Raw genomic sequence first — 25,750 nt, forward strand, 5'->3', positions numbered from 1 at the left:
CCTCCCCTGAAGAATGTTCTATTTTTCGGGAGCTGTTCTTCGGACTGTCAAAGTAGAGGCAAAAGCACGGTACAGCTGGTATTCTTAAGGCAGTTGGGTGAGAGCCATGTAGATATTAACATTTTTAAAAAATGCAGTTCACCGAACACAACCCTATAGTGTAGCAGCTGAAGTCCATATTGGAGCCACAATGTGGTTGGCCAGCTGCAGTCTGTTTCTTTCACATGAGGAGGTCTCAGGGTACATTCTCAGCCCTGCAGAACATACAGCACATGGGACCGTATATAATACTCTGTGCCGCAGAAAGAAGCTGATATAAATGGCTTTTGCTGACTGTGTTCATTTCACTGACTTTAGATCTAGAAAGTCAAAACTGACTGTATCCCACCCAATACAGGCTGGAGAAGTCATTGTTGGAATTTAGAGCATGTCTTACTTGAATAAATGCTTTTAGAATCCTGGGTTCTTCTGAGGCATCAGAAAGATGGGAAATTAAAAAGAGCACAGGTCTGTATTTCATTTCTGTCCTTGATCAACTGCATAATCATGGGCCAACTGCTTAACTTCTTTGTGGCCTCATCTTCATGGTGAGGTTGTTGGAGCACCTCGTCTCAGCACTAATGTTCTGTGGTTCCATGAAAACTCAAGTTGATCCCCGTAAGGTCAGGCCGTGGATCCATCTAGCCCACATCTTTTGTCTGGCATGCTTTCGGAGGATAGGAGAATTGCAGGAAGGTGAGAAGGAAAGAAAGTTTTAGAGGAAAATGTAGGGTGCTGTATTATATATTCCATCCAGAGCCTAGCAGTTATCGAGGGGAGAACTAGGGATTTCCTAAAAACCCTAAGACCTTCCACTCCCTAGTTCTCATGAAGAACCTCTGTTGATGAGTTTTATCATCTCTAAGCGGCATTGTGAATCCACTGCCTGGGTGTTTAGTGGGTAGGAGAGTTTGTGGGGATGGGACCCTCTTATGAGGTCAGTGGTATTTACCTGTGGGACGTTGAGTTCCCTCACTTGGCCTTTTCCGCTAGAGGCTGCTTTCCTCAGACTTCTCCACATCTCCCGGTACTGATCTGATCAGTTCATTAATAGTGAGGGGGAGGGAAATAAGCATTTATTGAGTACTCACGTGAGCCTTACACTATGAAGGATCTGTGTTCACAACTACCTTCTAAGGCAAAAACCTTATTCCCATTTTACACTTTATGTACCCGAGGCAAGGAGATACTTGGTAAGTTGAACAAGTTATCAATTATTAAGAGCCATGTTCAATAACCCATGTCTCCCTTAGAGCCTATCTTCATGGCATCCTACCCTTACACCATGATGTTAGACCCCACCTACCAGCCCCTATATCTATTGTACACCAGGCACTGGACTAATGGGGGTAGCAGTAGGGGGGGTGGAGGATGAGGATAAAGAGATATGAAAAATATTTGTCATCTTTGCTCTTGAACTTATTATCTAATTAGATAAATACAAGTACCATAAAGGAGATACATAAGACAAGTTAACACTTTAATCAGCAATATAATAGAGACACGATGACAGCAGCTAACACTGCTGCAGTTACTATATGCCACATGTGAGAGCCTCTGCAAGTACTTTGTCACTTATTCATCACTACAACCCTATGTTAGTTTTTTATAGCTGAGGAAGCAGAGGTGTAGAAAGATCGAGAAACTTGACCAAAGTCCCCAGCATCTGATTTCCAGGGATGGAGCCAGGATTCAAATCTAGACTGCTGAGCTTCCATGCTCTACTGCTAATATTATTACACACCAAACAAAAGAGTTGAAGGCTGACTTAAGGCTCACTAGTAAGAAAGAAGAGTTTGATGGGAGGTGGTCCTGATGGGTTTTATGGCAGAAGTGGTACTCAAAAGGCCTATTTGGAAAATGCTTTATGTCATATGAAGGAACACATTTCTAACAATACTGTTTCCTACCAGCTCAGAATGGGGCCTTGCAGTAGTCGCTGGACTTCTCCAACTCTTCCAATCTCATATTTCAGAGCAAACAACTTATTTTCTTTTGAGTTCTAACCTGGGATTTCCCTGGGAAACGAAGAGGGTAGAAATCAGATATTTGGGGAACATGTTTCCCCTGGGGGAAGCAGTGCTTGGAACCAGGGGCCTGGGGAAAGTTGCACTAATCCACAGCTAACTGTAGGCCGTGATAGGATCTTGGAGTGTCAGGTCCTGCAGTTTTTCCAGAAGCACTGATAGGAGAGAGTGCAGCAGAATTATGGGCCTAGATCAGTCTAAATGGCATTTCTTTTGTGAAAACAAGAGCCTTGTCAATTGCAACCCCACTTTAAGGGGTGTGTGGGATTGAAACAAGATGGTTTAAAGAATAGACCAGTGTCTCTGCTCCACTTTTTTTTGCATTGCAAGTGAGCACCCCCCTCGTGAAGACCAGGGGGACCAGATAACTCCAAGTAAAGTTGGGTGCAGCTGAGACACATGAGGAACGAGATTAGGAGAGACAGCAAACAGAGCCAGGTGAGTTCTTGGAGGTGATATTGTGATAGATACAGTGAGATCAGGTGCCAAAATATTTTAGGGAAAACAACTAATTTACTGTCTTGAACAAGTGACACCCTCCAGTTCCCATGCCCCTCACACTGTGTTCTCTTTCCACCAGCTGATTCACCTCACCCTCTTTCCTCCTTTGTGTCTCATGCCGGCCCCAGCTATCCCAGAGTAGTTTAACTTCCTGATTTCCCAGATCAGGAGATTATGACTTGGAGAGAAGAGACGTATCCCAGTGGCTTACATAGATGATTGGTTCCAGAATATGAAACCACAGTTTCTGACTCCTGGTCTGATGTTTCGCTGAATTGCTCTACTGAAATCTGGATATGCCCTTGTTTAAGGCACAGAGCAAAAGAAGGGAGTCTTGAGGCTTTTTCTCTGAACTTGGATTTGAATTGGGGCAGCATCCTTAACTTGGGGTGAGGTGGTTCATTGTTAACCTTGAAACTCTTGTGGAGTGAGTTTGGTCGAAGGAGTTCAGGAGAGCTGTTTTAGAGTCTAGTGTCTCTGTGACAACCTAAAACATTTACTGTTTTGAAAACAAATATATATCCCTTTGAAATGTTCAGGTGTGGATGAAACCAGAATATTCTGTCTAGAAAAACATTTGCTAGGAAATCTACTCACGTAGTCTGATAATTAAAAATGGTCACATTATTTCCCATCCCTCTGGTCATGCCCCTTTGCAGTGTGACTGTACTATTGCTCCTATGAACAGTGAAATTTTGCCATCAACCCCTCAAATCTAGACTTGACCTTGTAATTTGGTTTGATCAGTGGGCATTAGCAAACATGATGTAGCAGAGGCTTAGGAAGTATTTGTGCTTTGAGGCTTGCCCTCTGGCCTAATACCCTGAGACTTCCATGCAACAGGTTGGTTTGTTTACTGGAAGTTAAAAAAAAAAAAAAGCCATCTCAGAAGAGACCCCTGGGGTGAACCTGCCCCCAGCCAATCTGCCACCTCACAGTAGTCACACGAATGATCTCAGGTGAGACCCAAGAACCATCCTGCTGAGCCCTGCCCAAATTTCTGACCAAAAAAAGTCATGAGCAAATACACCACTAAGTTGTTGTTTTACACCACTAAGCTCGTGGTGGCCTGTTACCACAATAGATGACTAATATGCCTAGCATTTCTAGCAATTGTCTGCTTAGATAGTAACTCAGTTTCATAAGAGTTATCCAGTAGCAGCCCCAGTCTAGACTTTTCTCTCCCAAGTTTAGTTTGGTGTGGGAGGGGAAGAAAAGTAGGAGGTGGAGGGAACTTTTGAAGTGTTTTTGTTCATTTGTTTGAAAAGTTTTTCCCTCAGCCTAATTTATGTCTCAGACTCATCCACTTTGCTTTCCTCTTCCCAACTCAAGTCTGAACTGCGTTCAGTTGTCCTTACAGTTGAACTTGATAGTTTTGTTGGCCATTTGTCTGTTAGCTTTCAAATCTGTTCTCAAACCTTGCCCTGCTCTCTATGTGTCATAGGGGCTTATCCACATAAACTGTTTCCCAAGCTCCCTTGTCTCCTGGAATCAAGCCAGGTTCAGCCAGTGAGAGGCACTCGTAACAGATTGCAGGTGGGCAGAAGAGAGAAGAAGCCAAGATCTTTCTTTCCTGGTCTCTCTGCCTCAGATGGTCATTTCTGGCAGCGGCTGGATCTATTCTGTGGCTCTATCTCCTGTGGGAAGCCCTTTCCAGCATGGTCCCAGCCCCCACTGACTGTGCCACCCTGAGCCCAGCTTCTGCCAGGGGGCTTTGGCTCCAAGATTCCAGTAACCTTTCCTTTGACCCTTCAGCATAGAGATGGTGGCAGCTTCCTGAGACTCTATTTTCTGGATCGCTTTCTTTTCTCTTGCTTATTATTTCAGCTCCTCTAAAACCCTTGGATTAATATCCCATATTGCATTTTCTCTTTTTGAATGAATGATCTCTCATGGAGTTTTGTTTTCTTGACTAATCTCTAACTCTTACGGTAAGATTCAAGGTCTCTAGAATGGAAAGAATGAAGACTATAACAAAACTCACCTTATGGAGAAATATTTAAAGGAGATCCTATTTTCTTTTTACCTGTACATTGATTGACTTAACTTTAACCTTACAGTAAAGGCACCTTCATTTTGGCTAAGCGTTGAAGGATGTTGCTATCTTCGGTCCTATCATGTGTTTGAAATACTAGGAAAAAGGCACACATGACAGTATGTGCTTGTGAATACAGTCCTCTTTATTGGAAAACATACGATTCCCACAGAGATTCAGTGGCATGGCCTTTCCCATCTACGATAGTGGTTCTCAACCAAGGCGATTTTGACCCCCTAGAATCTTTTATTTGCATGTGGAGACATTTTTGAGTTTTACTTCTGGGCTAGGAGTGTGCTGTTGACATCTGGTGGGTACAGACTAGAGATTCTGTGGACATTTTACCACACACAGGACAACCTCACAACAAAGAATTGTCTGCTCTAAAATATTAAATAGCACAAAGTGTGAGATACCCCAGTATAGGAATTGCTGCTTTCATGTCACATGTTTTCAGACTTCCCTGTATATGTAGGCAATACTTTACTCTACCCCAGCCTCCTCTCCTTCAAGACCAAGTGCCCTTTTCACAGTCCTGAAGATGTCTTTTATGCTCCAAGAGATGCTTCTTTGGTTTCAAGCAGAGGAGATTGTCTCCTAATTTTAAAATGTCTTCCTCACTCAATTTCTTATGCTAATCACAGAGAAGTAGATTGAATCCTTCAGAGAAGGACCTGAATCAAGGTGGGAATCAGATCTAAACAGGACTGAATTTGCAGAAAGTAGGGGTTTGGTTCAGTTTTTGCTTATGGGCTAGAAAGATGGCTATCGCTTCTCTAAACCTTTGGGATTTCTATTTTCTAAAGCTATCCTGGGAGAAGAACATCATTCTAACATCTGCCACAGCTGAAGGCTTTGCACAGGATAGCGTATCATTAGCTTAAGAACAGAGTGAGCATGTGCAGATGGGCCTATAATTTTTAATATGACATTGGCCATAATTTATCATGTCATACCACCCACTCACAACAGGCCCATCAAATGAAATGCTAAATGCCTTTCTTATCAACAGTTGATGGGAAAATGCTGTTCTGGCATCTTCCTCTAAGGGAAACAGAAACCCAACCATGTTCTTTGCAGCCTAGAGCTCTGTACACAAGATCAGATTTGTTTTCCTCCCCCCAAATTTATAGACATTTACAAGGAAGCACATCCTGTTTTGTATTTAGAGGGGCAATGGAGTGAGAGAGAATTATTTAGTAAGTTTCTTTTCCTTGAAATTTGTTCAAGCTGTTTTATGACTTAGAAAAACTCATATATTACTTCCACTTTTATGAGCAGCTTGCTCTTTTCTATTCTCATTTTCTCCACTGACTTTTTGTGGCTGACCCATGTACCAATTATTAGAATTCCTTGGGCAGCGGGTAATTCCTCCACAAAATGGGTATAGTCATAAAATATTGACCCCAAGAAAAAAGGGCCTAATTCTGTGGCCTGGGGGTGAAGTCCATGGATTAGAGTCCTGTTAAGTTAAAGGCTCAGTTTTTACAGTGAGTAACAATACTGGATCCTTCCTTCCCTGTTGGTGGCACCTCTCAATAGTGCAGACTTTCTGCAAAACTTGGATGGCACTCAGTTATCCACGCCCTGGCAGGGTGGTCGGATCGAAGGAGGAATATGCTCTTAGGGCATGAGAGCTGTGTGGATCCTCTCACTGGACCTTAGAGCCAAGAGAAAACTATTTCTCACATTCTAAAGAGATAGAGAATTGAAAGGGAAATCTTGTACTTCTGAAAATTTTAAGGACATGGAAATGCTCCTTCTTTTCAGATACCTGCCTGCATTTGACCCTTTAATAATTTTAATAGTCACAATAATGCATTTCTAGATGGGATCAACTAAAATGCATGGAGAATGTGTCCTGGTTAATTTAATTTCCTAGCTAACCTAGGGGAAGCCACGGATCCTTCTTCTTCTTTTGAATTTTTTAAAAATTTAATTAATTTTAATTTTATTTTAAATTTCAATATAGTTAACATGCCACAGATTCTTCTTGATTCAACCCAGTTAAATATGATTTCTGTGACTAGGCTTCTCAGTGCTTAGCCACCTTTCCAGATCCTTGGTCGGGGAGATGGCTGGGTGACGATGCACTGATCCCCAAATACTCCTGACATTTCATGAAAGATGTCTGAAAGATGAATGCTGAAAAAAAAAATCCATGGCTTGGCCTCTTTTTAAAATTGCATCCCTATTAATTGCCAGGTAGTTGTGAGGATTAAGAGGACATGAAGAGTTATAAAGTCTGGCCCATCGTAAGCTCTCCGTAAATGGTAGTAAATCATGGTTGTTACTACATAAATGCATTTTTACTTTTAAGCAATGACTTTTAGAAAATATTATGGTACTTTTCTAGGCTGACCTTGAAGTTAAAAACGAATACAACTTTGTAAAACCAAGATGTGAATGGGAAAGGAGTACCAATTTCTCGTCTCGGGTAGGTTTCAAATCTCTTACTTGGAAGATTTAAATGTAAGTTTGAAGAAGTAGGACCGAGGTCACGTCTTCCCCTGTTGGACATTCTTTCTGATGAATAAGTATTAAAACTGCTTTGAATTTGGTTTCCCCCTCAGATAAGGATTTATTTTTTCCATACGGTCTTTTCTTTGCACCTGAAGGAGCATTGAGGGTGAAAAATAGAGGCCTGTTTCCTGTTCCTAACTGGAGCCCTCGGAAGGTTGTCAAACCAGAGCAACAACTCTGTGGGATTTATGCCTGGGACCTGTCAAAGGGAAATTATCATAGCGAGCCCTCTCTGCTATCAATCAAAGGGGTATTGGGGATGGCAAGGACAGGCATTTTTCAAATTTCTTTACTGTGCATATTTAGCTTTGTGCCTGGGGGAGGAAGAGCTCCTTTGAACAGTTCTTGCAGATTTCTTTTCCATCAGATGGCAGCTCACAACTACTTAATCTTCCCCAAAGGGCTTCTCTCATTGGCCTGCTGAGAACCCAGCCAGGGACAATCCAGTAGGGACAATCCAGTAGCACATCCCGGGAAGTAAGGCATCCTTTTTAGAGGACACAGGATGTGAGTCTGGTCACTCTGCTGTCGTGCCTTGGAAAGTACGCTGTCCATTGAAGGCTGTGTGCCCTGGCTTCTGTGGGTATCCCATGGACGGTTGCAGGAACACCCACAGAAGCTGATGCTGCCATCCGACCGTGTGAGCCCGGCCTTCTGTCTTCTGCGGGCATTTCCTGCATTTGTCAAGGCAAAGGTCGGAGGGGAACGGACAAGGAAATGGGTCACCCGTGCGTTCCCATCTGTCAGAGATTCACTTTGTCATGAGAACATTCAGGGAGCATATTTATCTCTCCGGCTACTGGAGGTTAAGGCCAGGCTAACCAAGAGAAGAGAAGAAATCCTGTTTGAAAAGTTTACAAATCCTGCCACGAGGGCTGTAAACAGAGTTCAGCCGGTGGTGGAATGTGTAAAATCCTGCCACACTGATAGGGACCCGACTCCCTGGCAGGAGAAACCCACTCATGTAAACAGAGGGACGGTTGCTGCGAATCGGGTCTGTTTTGGCTTAAAGTCTGAAGAGCACGTTGCCTTCAAAGTGAATTCTTAGGTGTCACTTCCCATAAGTTATAGCAGAAGATTACAAAGCTACTGATATAACATATTAGTGTGATGGACAGAATTATACCCCCAACGCTTCCTGCTCTCCCCGATGACGCACACTAACTTCGCGGCTGTGACAGCTGCCTTGATTTACCACCCGTCCGGGAGGCCAACCGGCAGAGGGAACGTTCACATGGACGCAGGGCCTGAGACTGGCCCAGAGCCTAGTTTATAAAGCTGCCCTGTAATTCACCACAAATGTGTCACCATTAAAAGAGGAAAAAAGGATTGCAGATAATAAATACTCTCTAATTTATTAGCTAACAACAAAGAGATCAGAGCCAGTTGTGATGTGATTGTTTGACATAATATTGTCAAGGAAAAAAAAGCGAAGCTGACCAGAGAGGTAAATTACACATTCAAGCAGATGCATCAACTCTTGGCTTGTCACAAGCGCAGCTAAACAAAACACCAAACAGAGGAGAGAACTGGCAAAGAGCAGAGTCATTTATCTCTGAAAGAGACATATTCAAGAGCGAGTGAAATAAGACATAGTTCTTTTGGACTTGGTCAGAGGCCAGGTTTTAACTGTTATAAATTAAATGTTTTGTATATCGGATTTGGCAATTCCAGTTGCTTTTGTCGTGGTAGGGAGACGTTGGGTTTTTCTGCCTGTCTTAGACTCGTGGTTTGGTCAGCTGGGATGTGTGTCCTTGCAACTAGTTATTGGAGGGCCAGAGCATTCTGGTAATTAGAACAAATATCAGAATGACTTTTGTATATAAAATCAGTGGCTTTAGAAAATGTTTTAATCACTTTTTTTTTGTGTGTGTGTGTGTGATTTCCCCCTTTGCAGTTATTTAGGAATAATAATACAGGACACCAGGCAGGCAGGGATTCATATTCATTTTAGAGTCCAGGGATCTTAGGGTTGGAAAAAAATGTTTTGTCCCACATCTCACCCAGGATATGCAGATAGTTGAGTAGTGTTGCCTGGAGGGCTTCCAGGGACGCAGAGCATCTGCTGCGTGTTACTACAATAGAGCTCGGAGTCAACCAGTACCCGCTGGGCTTTTATTCTTACATAAGCTACTGCCCAGAAAAACTCTCCCGTCCCTTACTTGGGAAGCTGGGTTTTCAGACGTAAATGGTGGCATTTGCTGCCTCTTGTTTTATTTGTCCTTGGTTAGAACTTAGATTTCTAGGTTTTATTCAACAAGCTGGATGCAAGGATGGGATACAGTGGCAAGGCTGGAGGAAACTCTGTTCTCGGTGGCATTGATTGAAAGAACAGTTTTTTTGGTATATGTAGTTGATCTGCTATAAATTGATTAGAATCTCTTTTTTTCTTTCTTACTTTCTTCTTTTTTAATTTTAATTTATTTCTTTTTTTGGCAGAGCAGTATCACGAGAATTTTTGTGAGATGTTTTGTTGGAATCAATGTATTATGTCTATGTTCTCATAGATCTACCTGTTTAATAGCTGTTTTGAAAAGATAGAAAGAAAAAAAGAAAGAAAGAAAGAAAGAAAGAAAGAAAGAAAGAAAGAAAGAAAGTCAGTCAGTCGGTCTGGGGAAGAGGCTGATTTGGCCTGGGTCATCCTAGGTGAAAAGTCAGTGGCTCTTAGGAGTTGTTACTGTCTTTTCCAAGTGCTCACATATCCTACATTTAATATGATCTTTTATATTTTTGGTGGGAATCTAACTCTCCCCTTTCTCCTGAAAAAAAAAAAGAGATTTGTCTGAATCTGCTTCCCTCCACCCCCCCACCTTGAGTTTTGGAATGTTATAAAGATTTCCACGATCAGATCTATAAGAATTTTTTGTTGTTGTTATAAAATAAAATACTTTTTTGTCTAGGTCTAGAGATGTAGCTTTTTATGCTTCTCATAAGCTCTTCAAGGGCTTCCTTCTTTTCTTTATCTCTGTTTTCTTTTTTATATCTTCACTCATATTTCCAACTTGAAGATATAATTTCATGATGGAGAAAATAACAACAAACAAGACCTTATTAATTGTGCCTTCTCTCTGGCATTTGAGGTTCCTTTTTCTTTCTTTCTTTCTTTCTTTTTTTTTTTTTTTTAGTCTGCTTTCCCAAGAGTAGACTTGTTTTCTTCCTTTGAGCATTGCTTTTTTAAGTGACTTCTTAAAATCTGAGTTCATCAGAATGTCTCCCATGTAGTCATATTGTTTTGATTTCTTTGGCTGTGTCCTCATTCTTCCTGCTTGTCCAACCTTCTTTGTTGTCAATTTTCATTAATTATATACCCAGAAATTTATTTTTAGTGACATCCTTCCTTCTCTAGTTTCATGCCCTATTAGAGTCAATATGGAAATACTATTTTTATTTTCTCTGATAAATAAAAGGTGCTCATTAAATCAAGGGTATTTTTATGTTTATGTCCTCAAATTTCTTTGTCATTAACTTCAATTAGGCATGGTCACTTTCTCTGAGGGATCTCTTATCTTCCATACTACCAGTCTTTGTATTTTGTATGTTTAATCCTTACAGAATTTGTTATGCTCTATAAGCTATCTTTTGTAATGTTATTACGTTTTTAGTATGCTCACTAAATGAATTCCTGTTTCATTTTCCTGGTTTCCAAAGAAGACTTCCCTGTCTCTCCTGACCTTCTCTTCTCTTTCCTTTCCATTAGAAATACTTTTCTTTTGAACAAGGTGTACTCTAGTATTGTCACATTCTGGGCATGCATGGTCACCTGCCATCGTGAATTTATTTCAAGTTCATTTTATTTTAGGAAGTTACAACCTTTTTCAGTAGGAACAGTGTACTTCTATCATGTCAACACCTCTCTTTGGAAACTTTCTGGGACCTCTTGCATCTGGGATATGGCCATAAACCCTTAGATAGGCTTCCTAGGTCCTCTTAACTTTTACCTTCCATGGACCTTTTCAGCCTTACCGTCTAGAAGCTTCTCCCTCAGACCTTTTCTAGCCATTTTAGTTAGAGGGCAAACACCAAAAAGGTCATTAAAATACCATGTCTTTCTATTGCTTTTTGTTTTTTCTCTATGAATAATAAAATAATTTGACTGTGCAAAATGAACTTTTGAAATCTTATGACATACAGTCCAGGGCCAACCCAAAGTAAAAGTGACTCCTAATTAATACTACCAAAGGTGGCAACTTCAGCTGTTCTTTAAATCAACAGGGATTTACAAGAGAGAGCTTGGCTCTTGCAGTACTGTTTTGTATCTGTTGGCAATAATACCTAGAATTTCAGAAGCATCCCTTCAGAGAGAAGACTTCAGGCCCCTGAGGATACTAGGAGCCTATAGTCACCCATCTCAGCATTGAGTACCTAAAATATGCTGATATTTCTACACATTGCTACGCATCACTCTCATTATTCTATCTGCAACCATTGCCAGGAGAGATAAAAAGCAAGCAAGATTTCACATTAGACTGAGTTAGGAAAGTACATCTCTTCTCAACCAAGAAGATGGAGTATGAACCAGATCACATGTGCCCAGTGGATGGGACTGGTGGGGAAATGGATAGGGCATACAGTAGCTTGAAGGCAGCATCAGGCAAAATAGATTTAAATCATTTTGAAAGAAATAAATCCTAACAATGGATACATTGTGCCAAAAGAAATGAAGCTCGGAAAAGAATTGATTAGGAAGTATACCAAACAGAATAAAATGTAGCAGAAAGGCGCATATTGGAGGGAATAAAATATGTTTCAGTTTGAAGGGTATTGGATTTACTAAGATACAACTGACCAGCTATAAAGCAAATGAATAAAATATGTAGTCAAGTCAGATGTACAGTCAATGAGAATAGGTTAATATAGATCAATGGCATCATGTGATCAGTTACATCTTTACAGTTGTATTTTGTATTACTCATTGCGTTATTTCTTTAGATCTTCCAAGAAAAGCTGGAGTTTTACATGATTCCTGATAGAGGAAATTCACCCTAAAGTGGGTATTTGATTAATTGAAAATTAATTAGATAATGGGATATTGTTTGTTGGTTTATCTTGATCCAGGAACCTTAAAGATTTTCTGGAATTAGGAAGGGATTTTACTATAAACTGAAACACAGTATCACGGTGCAAGCTTTTTAATTACTTTTTCTTCCAATGAAATGTCAGTTCTATCTCATCACAGTGCCGAAAGGCTCAGAGCCATCAATTATCTTAATTTCTCTTCCTAGAAAATTTGGAAATTTTAGGTCAATATTGAAATCATTAGGTCTGTCCCTGGCAATTTCCTCCTGCATGCAAGCATACTCATTCAATACTTCTGGTTTATTTCAGTCAGGGTCCTTTGTAGAATTTCTATTTTTATGTATAGTTCTCAACATTAATAACGTTTATTAACAGTGCTCTTTGCAGTGCAGTATGAAGGGTAGGGCAGTGAGTGTTGTTTTTAGAGTTTTTAAAACAAAAGCAAAACCAACTAAAACTTAGTCTGTACTTTGTTATCACCATATGCTGGCAATTTGAGCAAATTAAAGTGATAAAATACTCCTTTCTGGAAAAAAAAATTAAAAAATACTTTTTCAGTGCAACTTCTAAATAATTCCTGTGAGTTCTATTATATTTTAATAATCAATACATACACTTTAAGTTAATACCCTTAAAAATTATCTTTTACTACATATTGTATTCTAGTTGGAGAACTCCTAGCTACACAGGTAGCCCCAGTATCTGTGAACTCAGCTACACATATTTGAGAGCAAATTTGTAGTGGTTTGGTATCATTGGAGATTATTTTGGGTGGTCATTATCTTCGAAACCCTAGTAGTACATTTTCCTGCATTTAAACAATGGTTTTGAAATCGACAGCCATAGTTCAATGATTGAAAGTTAAAGAAACAGGTCTTGAAGTATTTCAATTTTGTAATTCTCTGAAACCATTTGGAGCATCTGTATGTATTTAACATTGAAAACACTAAAACATAGGGCAAACCATGAGGTGTACTATTTTACTTTGTTCATTCATGAAATTTTTAAAAGTATTTGAATTATATTTATAATTTTTTTCTTTTGAATTATATTTTTAAAATTATAATTTTTTTCTTTTGAATTATATTTTTAAAATTATAATTTTTTTCTTTTGAATTATTATTTATTTTAAGACCAAATTTTTGGTCTTAAAATAAATCTTTGTTCATTCATGAAATTTTTAAAAGTATTTGAATTATATTTATAATTTTTTTCTTTTGAATTATATTTTTAAAATTATAATTTTTTTCTTTTGAATTATATTTTTAAAATTATAATTTTTTTCTTTTGAATTATTATTTATTTTAAGACCAAATTTTTTTCTTTTGAATTATTATTTATTTTAAGACCAAAAAACAAAGTAAGAAGATTATTATTGATTATTGTGGGATTATAACTGAATTTTTTTTTTTTTTTATTAAGAGAATGGATGTTAACTGTTAACTGCTCTGGATGTCAAATATGCTAGATGTGGCACTAAGTACTTGTATTTTTTTGGTTATAAATGATAAAAACTCAGTTCTAATAGCAGAAGGAAAAAAGTATGTAATTTAATGTTCTATCAATTCACTTTTGCTTTGTAATAAACCAACATAAAACTGAATGGCTTAAAATGAAAGTAATTTATTAGATCACAGTCCTTGGGTTGGCTAGTGGTTCTTTCTGGGCTGCCTTTGCCAGGGTGGATAGCCTCACTGTCTAGAGCATCAGCTTGATGGTTGGAATAGCTCTCCATGTGGTTTTCTTCTAAGAAGCTAGCTAGCCTGGGCTTCTTTGTTAGTGGCCGAAAGGTTCCCCTAATAAGAGAGTACAACTGCACTGCTCAAGTATCTTCAAGCATTTACTTAGATTACATTTGTTTTTAACTCATTTTCTAAACAAGTTGCATGGCCAAACTTATATTCTAGGGTGAAGAAATAGATTCTACCTCTTGGAGGAGTGGTAGGGTTATTTTGTAGAGTATATATAGGGATAAAAGGAATTATTATAGTCATTTGTATGAATTGTCTACCACGTACCTGCAGGATTATAGTAGGTTCAGGTTCAGATAGCTTTATCAGTAATTTCTCTCTCTCATCTCATTTCTGCTTCCCTATGTAGTTTGGCAAGGTCTTCTGGTTTGTTTTTAACAAGTTTTGGTAAGATAGCCAATATCAGCTAAAGGATTGATCTGGCAAATTAGCTACCTCATTCAAAAGAAAGCTCTTTCCCAGTGGTTCAAACAAAATTGCAAGATTGACTTTCACTGGCTGAATTTGAGTTGTATTCCAATCCATGAACCAATTACCAGGATCTGGCCCATATCTTGTACCAGGAGATGGGGTCAGTTCCATCTGAACCACATGAATTTTAAGATAAGAAGTATTGGTTCTCCAAAGAAAACCATTATCGGTTGTCACCAGGAGAAGAATGAATGAATGCTGTGCAGTCAAAACCGGGAGCCTTTGAGTACATTGATGTGCTTAAGTCACAGCTTCAAGGAGAAAATTAGATTTTGGCTTGCCTCCTTAGGTTTATTGTGGTTGTTTGAACTTGCTTCTCATAAGCCTTGAAAAAACAACACAAATACTTTCTATAATAGGCCTATAAGGTGAGCTGTAAATATTTGTGTTGCATATTTTTTCAAAGTCGTATGTTACAAATATTTTTATTTATTTATTTATTTATTTATTTATTTATTTATTTACTATTATTATTTTTTAAAGATTTTATTTATTCATGAGAGACAGAGAGAGAGAGAGAGACAGGCAGAGGGGGAAGCAGGCTCCATGCAGGTTACCTGATGTGGAACTCAATCCCAGGTCTCCAGGATCAGGCCCTGGGCTGAAGGCCGCGCTAAACCACTGAGCCACCCAGGCTGCCCTAAAAATATTTTTATAACAAATTTACAAAGGCAGATAGCATCTTTGTATGATGAACCCATCATGTAAAAGTACTGATGTGCCACCTGAGCACGATTACTGAACTATGACCAAAGAGAAGCAAAAACAAACAAAACAAAACAAAAAATCCCCAGAAATTTAGGATAACATTTAAGCAGTGTACATAGATTTACAGAGTTGTTGGGGATGACAAATTTTGGAGAACACAAATTTTGGCTGTAGAATTAGAAAGTGAACTCCAGATGCCTGCCTCTTAGAGTCAGGAATTGCTTGGGTTCTCAGTGATGGAAATCCCCATCACCAATATTCACTTAAGCCAGCCTCATGCTCCCAAAGAGCTCCACTCCTGCTAGCAGCTTCTCATTGATGTGCTTTATCATTTGTGGGTGATTCTCAGTGAAGGAGGCTGAGTGGGGTGATGGAAAGCACACTTACCAGTATTCAGAGTTAGGTTCTGGCTCTGCCACAGAGTGGAGTTGATAAATCCTTTCCCTTTACTGGGCCTCAGTTTCATTATCTATCAAGTGCATGATTCGGGCAACTGATCTCAACGAACTCTTCTGGCACATATGTGATTTTGGCCCCTACACCTTCCCTGAATGGTCCTTGGTCATTCCTCTGCTCTGTGTGACTTACTTAGCCCTTGGCCAGGGGCTGTGCACTGACCTCTTCTTTGTGGATTGTTTCCCAGGCTTCCAAATCCAAAACTTTTGGTCCTTTAATTCCGCTGGTCCTCAGTTCTCCCTCCAAGGAGAATCCCCTTGACAAGTTGATGCTTTCCAACAAGTTTACTGGAAGAAATAGTGTCAGCCAGTGAGATTTGAGACCCTTCCTTGGCAAAGCTGGCCCTGCCGTGTGCCTTACTTCACCTGGCACACTCTTGCTGCCATTTGTCCTTCCCTAAATCCTTGAAACCCATTCCATCATCTCTACAGAATATAAAAATGTGACCTAACAAAATCCCTCATAAAAAAGTAGCATCATTTTTGTGGAATTTTATGAAATATGTTACTGTTAACATTTTGGGAAGTCTTCTTTGTGGCCATTTCTCAACTCCTTTTCAGAACTGGAAAAAAACAAAACAAAACAAAACAAAACACCAAAAACCTCACATGTCATTCCTTTGAAGGGTGCCTTTTAAACTTTGAATGACTGATCTTGACTAAGGAGTATACCTCTGAGGTCATCTTTCCCTCTCTATGAAGTTGATTTCAAGGCAAGCTCATTTCTAATGAATGTTTCAATTTGTTTTATTATAATCTGGGACTCAAAAAGGAACTTCCAAAAGCAGTAGTTTTTCATGGCCCTTGATTTATCTTAGTCTTTCTCCTTTTTATGCTTTTTGCAAAGAATCGTTTAAAAGTATCGTGGAATTCAAATTAAAAACAGAATGAAAACACTCCAGTTTGAGAAATGGAGTTGATCCGTTGCTTAAATTCAGGGCTGCTTCTGCTGAGGCATTGTTTCCCCAGGTTCATGTAATGGTCACTTTATCTTTTTGCCTTTTAGGCATCAATAACGCATTCTTTCATAACACATTGCTCAAGTTTCTGTGTAACTTGTCTCACATATGGTCAGGGTTTTCACCTCTACTAGACTGTAATCCCAGGCAGCAACTGTGCCTTTTGGATTCCTGAATACCCCGCACCCAGCATGGCACCTGTTAGGTGGTACACACTTGCTGTGGGCTACATGGCGATTGTGTGCTCAAGTAGAAGAATAACACATAGGGCATAAATGTCCAAAGAGGGAGGTAGGTGGATTTCGGTAACATGTGACCCTGAGATAGTTAACATTGTAAACTCAGAGCCCCTTCTTTGTTATAGTGGCAAAACCACTATGGACTCTGATGCCTCCCACAGGTTTAAAAAGAATGGAAAGCTCTCTGGGGCCATCTCAGATTCATCTCTCATCATAATGATGGATATGCTGTCATCATAACTCACTGGCAGGTCATCTTGCAAGAGCTGAACTTCTTACCAGCATTTGGATGGGGCCAGTTTACTCTAAAGGAAATCTGAGAATTTGATTCATTCATCCTTTGTTACCCTTTTAGCAGTGATGTGGATGTACATTTACCTTGAATGCTGGAGGGAAGCCTGTTGAAATGTGTTTTTCATTTACAGGTGGGATGGTCATTTTAGTTGGAGGAATGTAGCTATAAAGATTTGAATCAACTTGGTTGCTTCTCCTGATGTCATCCTGGGTGGCAATTCAGCACTTCAGATGCTTCAGTTGCAGAAGCTGTGCCCCATCAGAGTGAGGTGTAGATTCTTGTTCCTTATATCTGGTCTGTTTTTGTTCTTTGGGAGAGGAGTCTTGTGAGTAATGAAGAGAAAGGGATACAGTGAAAAAACATAAAACTTATTTTCAAGACATGTTTCAGATATGGAAAGGAAAATTAATGGGACACTGTAATAATATAGGAAATGGTGAGAGATAAGAATCATGACCCACATCTAACCTTTTGGACTCATCCTTCCCAATTTCTGTGTGCAGTTCGGTAAATTAAATAAGCTTTTCTTGGCCCTGAACAGCCTGTGACAGCATAACCCTTCATTGTGGTATCACAGACAGACATTCAACTTCTAAGACAGGAAACTGACACCTTTCAAAAGTGAAGGAACCTGTGGCAATTTTAAACATTCCAACCATATTAATTCCAGTGACAGTTATCCTTTAAGTCACTTGAAATGGATTCCCCCTTTGCAAACTTTCAAAATTTATATTTGATCCTCATGACCTCCGGGACCCGCAGAGAGGTGAGTGTGTGTGTGAGTGTGTGTGTTTATGTGTGGTAGGAAGCAGAAGTGGGGAAATTGCTGATCCAGTCCTATTTATGTCTTTCCTCACCCTTAGCTCTTCCCTGTTCATGTTTCTGTGGAGAAATCTCCCAGTTCCAAAAGAAAGGTTGAGTAGTGCGGAGTTCTTTATTTGAGGGCAATACTTTTATAATTGTTCTTCCATCTATCAGGCTTCAAAGAAGAGGACTTCCAAAATCAATCTTGGGCTCTGATTTCGTCAAGCATCATTAACCCCTGATTAACAAAATTGCTTCCCCTCACTGTGCCAGCGTCTGCTTCCTCTATCCTAGGAGCACTCCCAGGGTGCAAGCTCTTCTCCAACTGTAGGTCCATTCCCAGAAAGTACTTCTCACTTTCTACATGGGCAGGAGCTTTGAATGTCTATAGTGAACACATGGAAGGGCTCCTGTGGAGCCTCGTGTTTGTACTTAAAAGCAGATTATGGGGGAGGGGAGGCCAGAGGACACCCATCAGGCTCTTTTGGGCTCAAGGTGACTGGACATTGATCACTGTGAGTAAAGGGTCACATCTTCAGCTTTACATGTGTGTTGGTTTGATGTTATTATTAGTTCATTCACACGTTAGAGGTGACTTCATCAGTTCATCCAGAACCTGACTTACAAACGGAAGACTAATGTGTTATTTGCTTTTGAGTGAGGGATGGATGGTGGTCAGGGAGGTACCAGATTGTTCACATCTGTTTTCTAAGGTCCCCTTTTTCTGGTATCAGTGTAATTCGTAAAGTACATTAATCATCTGCAAGATTTCTAAGTGAGCAAGGATGGAGGCAGAGTTGTTAAGGTTATAGGTCAGACTGCCTAGGTTTTGAATCCTGGAACTAACCTTGAATCCCTGTGTGATTTCAGGTCACTGGCTACCTTCTTTAAGCTTTGATTAACTGATCTGGAATTGTGATACTAAGGGTACTTACTTCATGGAGTTGTTGGAAAGATTCAATAAAGATAATCAAAAAGTATCAAAATGCTTGGCACCTAGTAGGTGTTCAACAAATGTTAATACTAGTATTAGAAGTAGTAATTGTCTTTTTTTTTTAGTAAATGTCTTTTAAAACAAAGGTAATTAGTTGGGTTTTTCTTTAAAAGATCTTATTTATTTGAGAGTATAGGAGCATGAGTTGGTGGGGTGTGGGGGGGGGCAGAGCAGAGAGAGAGAGGGAGAAGCAGATTCCCCACTGAGCAAGGATCCCAATATGGGGCTCAATTCCAGGACCCCAGAATCATGGCCTGAACTGAAGGTAGTTGCTTAACTGACTGAGCCTCCCAGACACTCCAGTAATTGGATGTTTTTTTCAGGGTATTTCATCCTATAATGATAGAATCTAGAGACTTATATTTGCTTCTTCATGGGATACTTCTTTCAGGGACAGGATTACCTGGTCCTTGCTAGAGGCACACTAACAATTTTTTATTCACCAGCAATTCTTTCTCTAGATTTTATGTTATTTTGTCTGTGTTTGTAAGTATGTATATGCCATTTCCTGGACATTTGCTATCTGCCAGTAATATTGTGCTCTTTATCATGTTACCTAACTTAGTTCTCATACTACCTGCTTGAGGAAATATACATTATTTCCATTTTCCTGATTAAGAAACCAGGGTACAGGAAAATTAAAATTAGTAGAGGGTAAAGCTGCTTAGGTCTGTTTATTAAATTCCATATTTATGAACTAGTCTACACTATGCCCTCACTTATAACTTGGTATATTGGACCTTGAAATAGTAACATCTATTTGGTATAATGTGACTATTCACTTTCTATTTGGTACAATGTGACATTTTTTGTAAGTTTTGGAAAATACCCTAGTATCTTTTTATAAAGTGAGTGGATGACCATCGGAGACTTGATTTTTCAAACCCAATGCATTAGAATTTCAAAACCAGAGCTATTATAAGAGATTAATTTATTTTGATTCCAGAGAACATTCCATCTCTGGGTAATGATCCAAATGAATATAGTCTGGAAGTTCCCAGGTAGCTCCTCACTGATACAGGAGGGACACATCATCAAAGTTTTGGTAAGTTCAAATTTTAAATAACCTCTCTCAGATGAATCCAAGATGGTCACACCTCCTTCTTTAGGGATGAATCAGGGACTTGATGAAACACATGATTTGATATAGAAAGACATCCCATAATGAATAAGCATCTTCATAGCTCACTATTTACAATCTCCTCTCTCTAGGTTAAGAATGCTCTTAATTTCATCAGCATGATAGTCTACTTTTTCCAACATCTTCATTGAGATACGATACACATGACATAATTTCACACATTTAAAGTATACAAGTCGGTTGTTTCTGTTTTATCTGCTTATTAACTTTTGAAATTATAAAACATAGTAACATGAAATTTGCCATTTTAAGCCATTTTTAAGTGTACAATTTAGTGACATCAGGCACATTTACAGCATTGATGAACAACTATCAACACTGACTATTTCGAAAACTTTTTCATCACCCCAACAGAAGCTCTCTATTAAGCAGTAACTCCCCATTCTCCCTGCCCTGAGCACCTGGTAACCTCTATTTTGCTTTATATCTCTATGAATTTTCCTATTGAAGATACCTCATTGAGTGGAATCATACAGTATTTTTCTTTTCACATCCAGATGGTTTTATTAGCATCGTGTTTTTAAGGCTCATCTATGTCATACCATGTGTTAGACTTCCATTCCTCTGAATGGCTGAATAATATTCCACCATGTACATAATATTCTTGAGCATATGTGTTCCATCCGTGGCTGTTGCTCTTGTGAGTGAAATAATCCGTTTGGTGTCAAATGTTTCATATGACACAATCAACTTGGAAAACCTGTTGAGGATATTTCTAGAATGGTACCTCCCAATCTATGGTCCCCAGAACTGTTGTTTACTTCATGTTTTTCTTTAGGTCAGTTCTCTTTTTTTCATGTTACTTTGGGTACTTATCATATCTTGTCCTAAGTAATGTCCATGAAGTCCATTGACACAAATACTGTTTATTACTATTGAAATGACTTACACGTATTTGACTATATGGCTCCTAAAGTATCTTCTTTACCTCAGCCTAGAATATGAAGTGCGACACTTCCCTAACCGCCAAACCTGGAGGGTGGGCTTTTATGTGAGCACTAGTATAAATGTGGAACACCTCCCTCCCCATGAAATATGAAATGTGATAGCCCAGGGTCTGGACCAGAAGTTAATTAGAAGTTTCAGGTTCTGGGCCAAAATCGCCTTTAATCACCTCTGTGATCTTGAGATAGTCTCCCATGTCTTAGTTTCCTCTCTGCCTTAAGAAGGTTGGGATAGATCATCGTCTCCTTCCCTCCTGCTCCCTCATTTTTGAGTTCTCTGCTTCTTTCTTCTCTTTTGTTCAGGAATGTGACAGGGTTAGCACATGCTGTTATACTTCTATTCCATGGGGTTGTACCAAAGGGATTTTCATTTCTTGGGCTTTGCAGTATTTCCACTCACTCCCCTTTGCTTCCCCTCACCCTCATTATGTCAGATCAAACTCAATCTGATGTAACTCTTAATGATTTCATTTTAAAGGAGGACATTAGGAGGGCCTGCATGAAGGACATTACTTACCTTCATTTAGAACTGTGGGCATCTGCACGATGTCCATTTCTAGCGGTGATAAAATGGCAGTAAATCAGAAAAAAATGCCATGTTCCCTAGAGCTCTGAGAATGAGCCTTGGAGCATTCTGCTTACAGGGATGTCAGCCTGTTGGTGAATAAATCAGCTCTGTCCTTAGACCCCATTGCATCAGGGAGATCTCTGACATTGTGGGATGGGCTTGATTAGTCAGTCAGCCTCTCTCCCCGCCACCATGGGAGGTGGGGAGTATATTCAGCCTGTTTTCTCTTAGTATGTTTAGTGAGCTCATTGCCCCCATAGGTTTTATTGCCAGCTACAGCTTAGCCCTTGTCAGAGAGATTTTTATATGAACCCTGTGTGACTTCTGACTTCAGAAGGGCCCTGGATTTACATTTTTGCATTCCAAAGTCAGGAATATAAATGACTAATGGAACACTAGGCCACCGAATATTTATATATCTATTTTGAAATTTACATTTCTCCCCTTCTTATGATGGGGTTTGCTGCTCCTGGGGTCATAGTTGATGGGCCAGTAGCATCAGTGGTGACATAAAGCAATCATCAGAGAGAGTGCTTCCTAGCCTGGGTGGCACACTGTGATGTGCTGCAGGTTATTATGCTGGCAATTCAGCAGTAACTGAACCCCCCTCCCTCCCCTTGGCCCTCTCCCCGCTTCCCTTTTATGATGTCCAATAAATTTTACATGCTCCAATTTGCCTCATCCACCAACCTAATACCATTTGAATTAAGAGTGTCTTCCATAGCTTTCAACAATGCAAACTTTGCTTTCTCCAACCAAATTATTCATAAGGGCCACTCATGAGTATGCCAGAAAGGGGGCAGAGCTATGCAGATATGGACAGTGCAACTTTACTGGTCTATCCAGAAGATGAGGTTGCTCAGCTGTTGAACTTGTCAACTACATAATATACTGAGATGGAAGAGAACATGTGCAGATATCTTGGACGAATAGACTGTTAGATTAGGACTTTTTAAAAAAGTGATGCATATCCCTTATGCTTCCCTGGTTCCTGATACTTTTCATGGTGTATGGCAAGGATTAATTAGAGCAGGCACAGCAACAGCAGCAACATTTCTTAAGCTTTTACTACAAGTTGAATTATTCTAAGCCCTTTGCATACATTAAAAAAAATTCTAGCCATGTGATATTGGTCCTTTTTGTAAACCCACTTATAGAGGTAGAAACTGAGGTGCAGACAGGTTAATAAATTGCTCATGGTTGCACAGCCAGTAAGCAACAGAGCTCGGGCTAGATGTCATTATCTGATGTGGGCTCTGAACACTATCCAATACTGCCATGTGGAATGGGCCAGAAGGAGTAGCCTTGAGGTGGATGTTGACTTCCCATGCTCTCAGTCTGCTACCCATTATTATTTTTTTTCTGCCCATATTTACAGAGCATCTACTATATGTAGGCCCTGTCCCAGACACTGGGGATATAATAGTGAAGAGGGAAAACACTCTCTGCTTTTATAAAGTTAATATATTAATAGGTACAGTCAGGCAGCAAACATGCAAACAAATAAACCATATACTTTGTAACAGAAAATGCATTCCTGTGGTGCAATGGAAAGCATCCCGATAGGAAGAGGGGCTCTGTTAGCTAGGATGGTCAGAAGAGAGCTAGCTTGAGGGAGGGCCATCATCCCATCCTGAGGAATGGACATTTAAGCTGAAGCCTACACAATGAAAATAAATTTTGGGGTAGCATAGATTCCAGGTAGAGGAAAGGCAGGTGCAGAGACACAAGGCAGGAGTGTCTTGTATGAGAAAGCCAGGAAGGAAGCCCAGGGTGGCTGAAGCATTATTCTACACCGAGAGAGGGTATATTAGGAAGTCAGGAGATTGTCAGGGCTCAGATCGTACAGACCAGGGCAAGGAGTGTGGACACTGTGGTGTTTTCAGTATCTCTGAATCAATATTTTACTGCCTACAGCTTTTTTTTTTTTTTTTTTTAATGGCCTGTTCTCTTTTCCTTTTGCTGTGACTTGAGCCTTACCTCATAATGGGCATTTGAATCCTCTCTGTGATGCAACTCAATGCTTCTCACTGGACACCTTGCTTTGTTCCAGTTCAGAGCAGCATTAAAAAAGAACAGAGGAAGTCTCCAGCCGAGAATGGCTCAGGAAGGACTGCAGGTTGCAATCTAAAAGCTCTAATGAAATCAATGCCATTGCACATCCTGTCCACAAAACTGAGGGGACAGTTGCATGCTCTTTATGGACGCCATGATATACACTTAAGAGTTGTGTGAGCTCACAGAAGCAATTAACTTGCCCTGTTAATCAGTGGTAAGGCCTCCATCAATAATAATAATTATTTTTATTGATTTGATAAGTGCAGTAGAAATAATCACAAAGAAAGAGTAACTGTCTCCCACCCCCACCCCCCGCCCCGTGTCCTTTGTCCAAATGCTAAACACTGAGCTATCCAGGCCAAGTCAAGAGTGACTTCTTGAATGATCTCTCTGGAGATCTACATGTAACCAAGAGTTCCTGCCTTATAAAAATTCCCATGTTGAAATAGAAGTTTTGAACTTTCCAGTTCTTTGCTTGATGGCAAAGGAATGCTCCCAATGTCAGTGATTAAATAACTAGTTTCTCCTTTAGCCTTATTGATCTTCTGTATCCTTTTCCTATTGGTCAGCCTGTGATCTCACTTTGGCCAGAATTATAGGTTCAGTCGACACAAAATAGGACCTGACCATTGCTTAGTGTTGGATGCATACACAATCACATGGATATTGGACAATCTAAAGGAAGACCTAAGTGAAGTCAGCAGAACTTTGGGAAGTAATTTTGCCCCAGGACTATAATTATTTTTGCCTGATTAATTCCATAAGTGCATGTCCAAAGGAGAACCACAGCTTGAAGTGTACAAAATAGGGGCTTAATCTTGGGGAGCAGAAGAGTGAACCTTGATTCAGAGTGAAAGAAGGGACCCCTAACTTACATGTGGCCTCCCTTTGGAGTCATCCAGTAAGAAAAACTAAAATGCTTAGAGGCTCCATCCATCCCTCTTCTCCATCTCAGCCTGAGGGACCCGTGAAGGAACAGGGAGGGACCGTTGGTCTTCTTTTATACCCCTCTGAGAAGACAGCATATCATTACTACCTAACTTCACTTGAGATAATAGTCTTAGGAATCCTGTATAATAATCACAGGGCCTCCCCGCCCCTAGGATTTTTGTTCAAGAAGGTTTGGCCAGGGGAAAAGGATCACAATATGTCCACTACCTTTTAATCCTCAGCAGTGGAAGACGAGCGCCTTCATGCCAGGGTGGGACTTGTATGAGATATAGCTCTCACCAGTATCATTCAGGGTTACTTTGTTTACAAATTTCTATGGCTTTTCATGGAACCTGGAAACTAAGGTCCATGAGGAGGAGCAGTGTTCCAGGTTGTGTCAGATGTATGCTTGTGGGTGTGCTATGAAAAAGGGGTTCTGTCTCCAAAAGATTTGGGAAATGGTTTACATTCTATTTCCACCTTGGACATGAATAATATGTATTAGCGTATGAAAGACTTTGAAGAATATCAGCATTTGTCAAACATAGTCAAGGAACCCTTTGTCAGGGCAGTCCTATTCTCCAGAATACCTGTCAGAAAATGCTAGTTTAGAGGACTACTTTTTTTTTTTTTTTTTCCTGTGGGGTTGGATATTTCTTTTAGGGCATAGTTCTTAGTGGGGGATTCCATGCAGTGCTATATAAACTATTTGTGTGGGAGAGACCTGTGCTGTCAAGTTCAAATATCTCAACATGTATCTTTTATATTCCCAGAAGTTCTTAATCTAGCTTCATGGAAGGACTTAGTATTTTGGGCTAGAGTATACCATTAGATCTAAAACCTTTGCCTCCTAGGATGCCTTTTGCAAAATTTTATGTAAATATTTGGAATATTTATGCCTTGACAACCATTGCATTTAAAGTTTTAAAACTCATACTTAACTGACATTCATTGTTATTAATACCATATTATTTGTATTAAGAAATTGTTATAATCATCAACCACAAACTATTTCATTCAGGATTTATTTAATGTATGTTGCCTTTATTATTCGTAAGTAGGTGATACAAATATGATTGTTATTTGTATATTACTTTGATAAACTTTGCCATATCTCCACATAACTTGTACTTGGGTGCATGTTACAGACCTCCATGGTAGCATTTTTCTAAGAAATACAAATTTGGACTTAAAGTCATGGTGTGTAAATTTTGCTCCAGTCTGTTCCAAAATGGGAGGTGGGGGTTGACGGTGGCTTCCAACCTTCTCTCCAGAAGCATGTCCCATGCCCT

General features: G+C 39.7%; 1 protein-coding gene across 11 annotated transcripts in view; it reads left to right on the forward strand.

Annotated features, from left to right (window-relative positions):
- Window positions 1–25,750, forward strand: part of LRMDA (leucine rich melanocyte differentiation associated) — a 1,018,367-nt gene that overhangs the window by 740,938 nt on the left and 251,679 nt on the right. For 5 of the 11 annotated variants that reach the window (XR_013377862.1, XM_077895121.1, XM_077895116.1 and 2 more), the window contains one exon: window positions 6,959–7,039. The exons of the other annotated variants lie outside the window; for them this stretch is intronic. Coding sequence is in view for 4 of the 5 variants with exons in the window: in XM_077895121.1 (XP_077751247.1) it covers window positions 6,959–7,039 (81 nt within the window). In the remaining variant the exon portion in view is untranslated. The remainder of the gene's footprint in view (window positions 1–6,958; window positions 7,040–25,750) is intronic. 11 annotated transcript variants of the gene reach the window in all.

Source organism: Canis aureus, chromosome 4 (assembly GCF_053574225.1).
Source record: "Canis aureus isolate CA01 chromosome 4, VMU_Caureus_v.1.0, whole genome shotgun sequence".
NCBI lineage: Eukaryota > Metazoa > Chordata > Mammalia > Carnivora > Canidae > Canis > Canis aureus.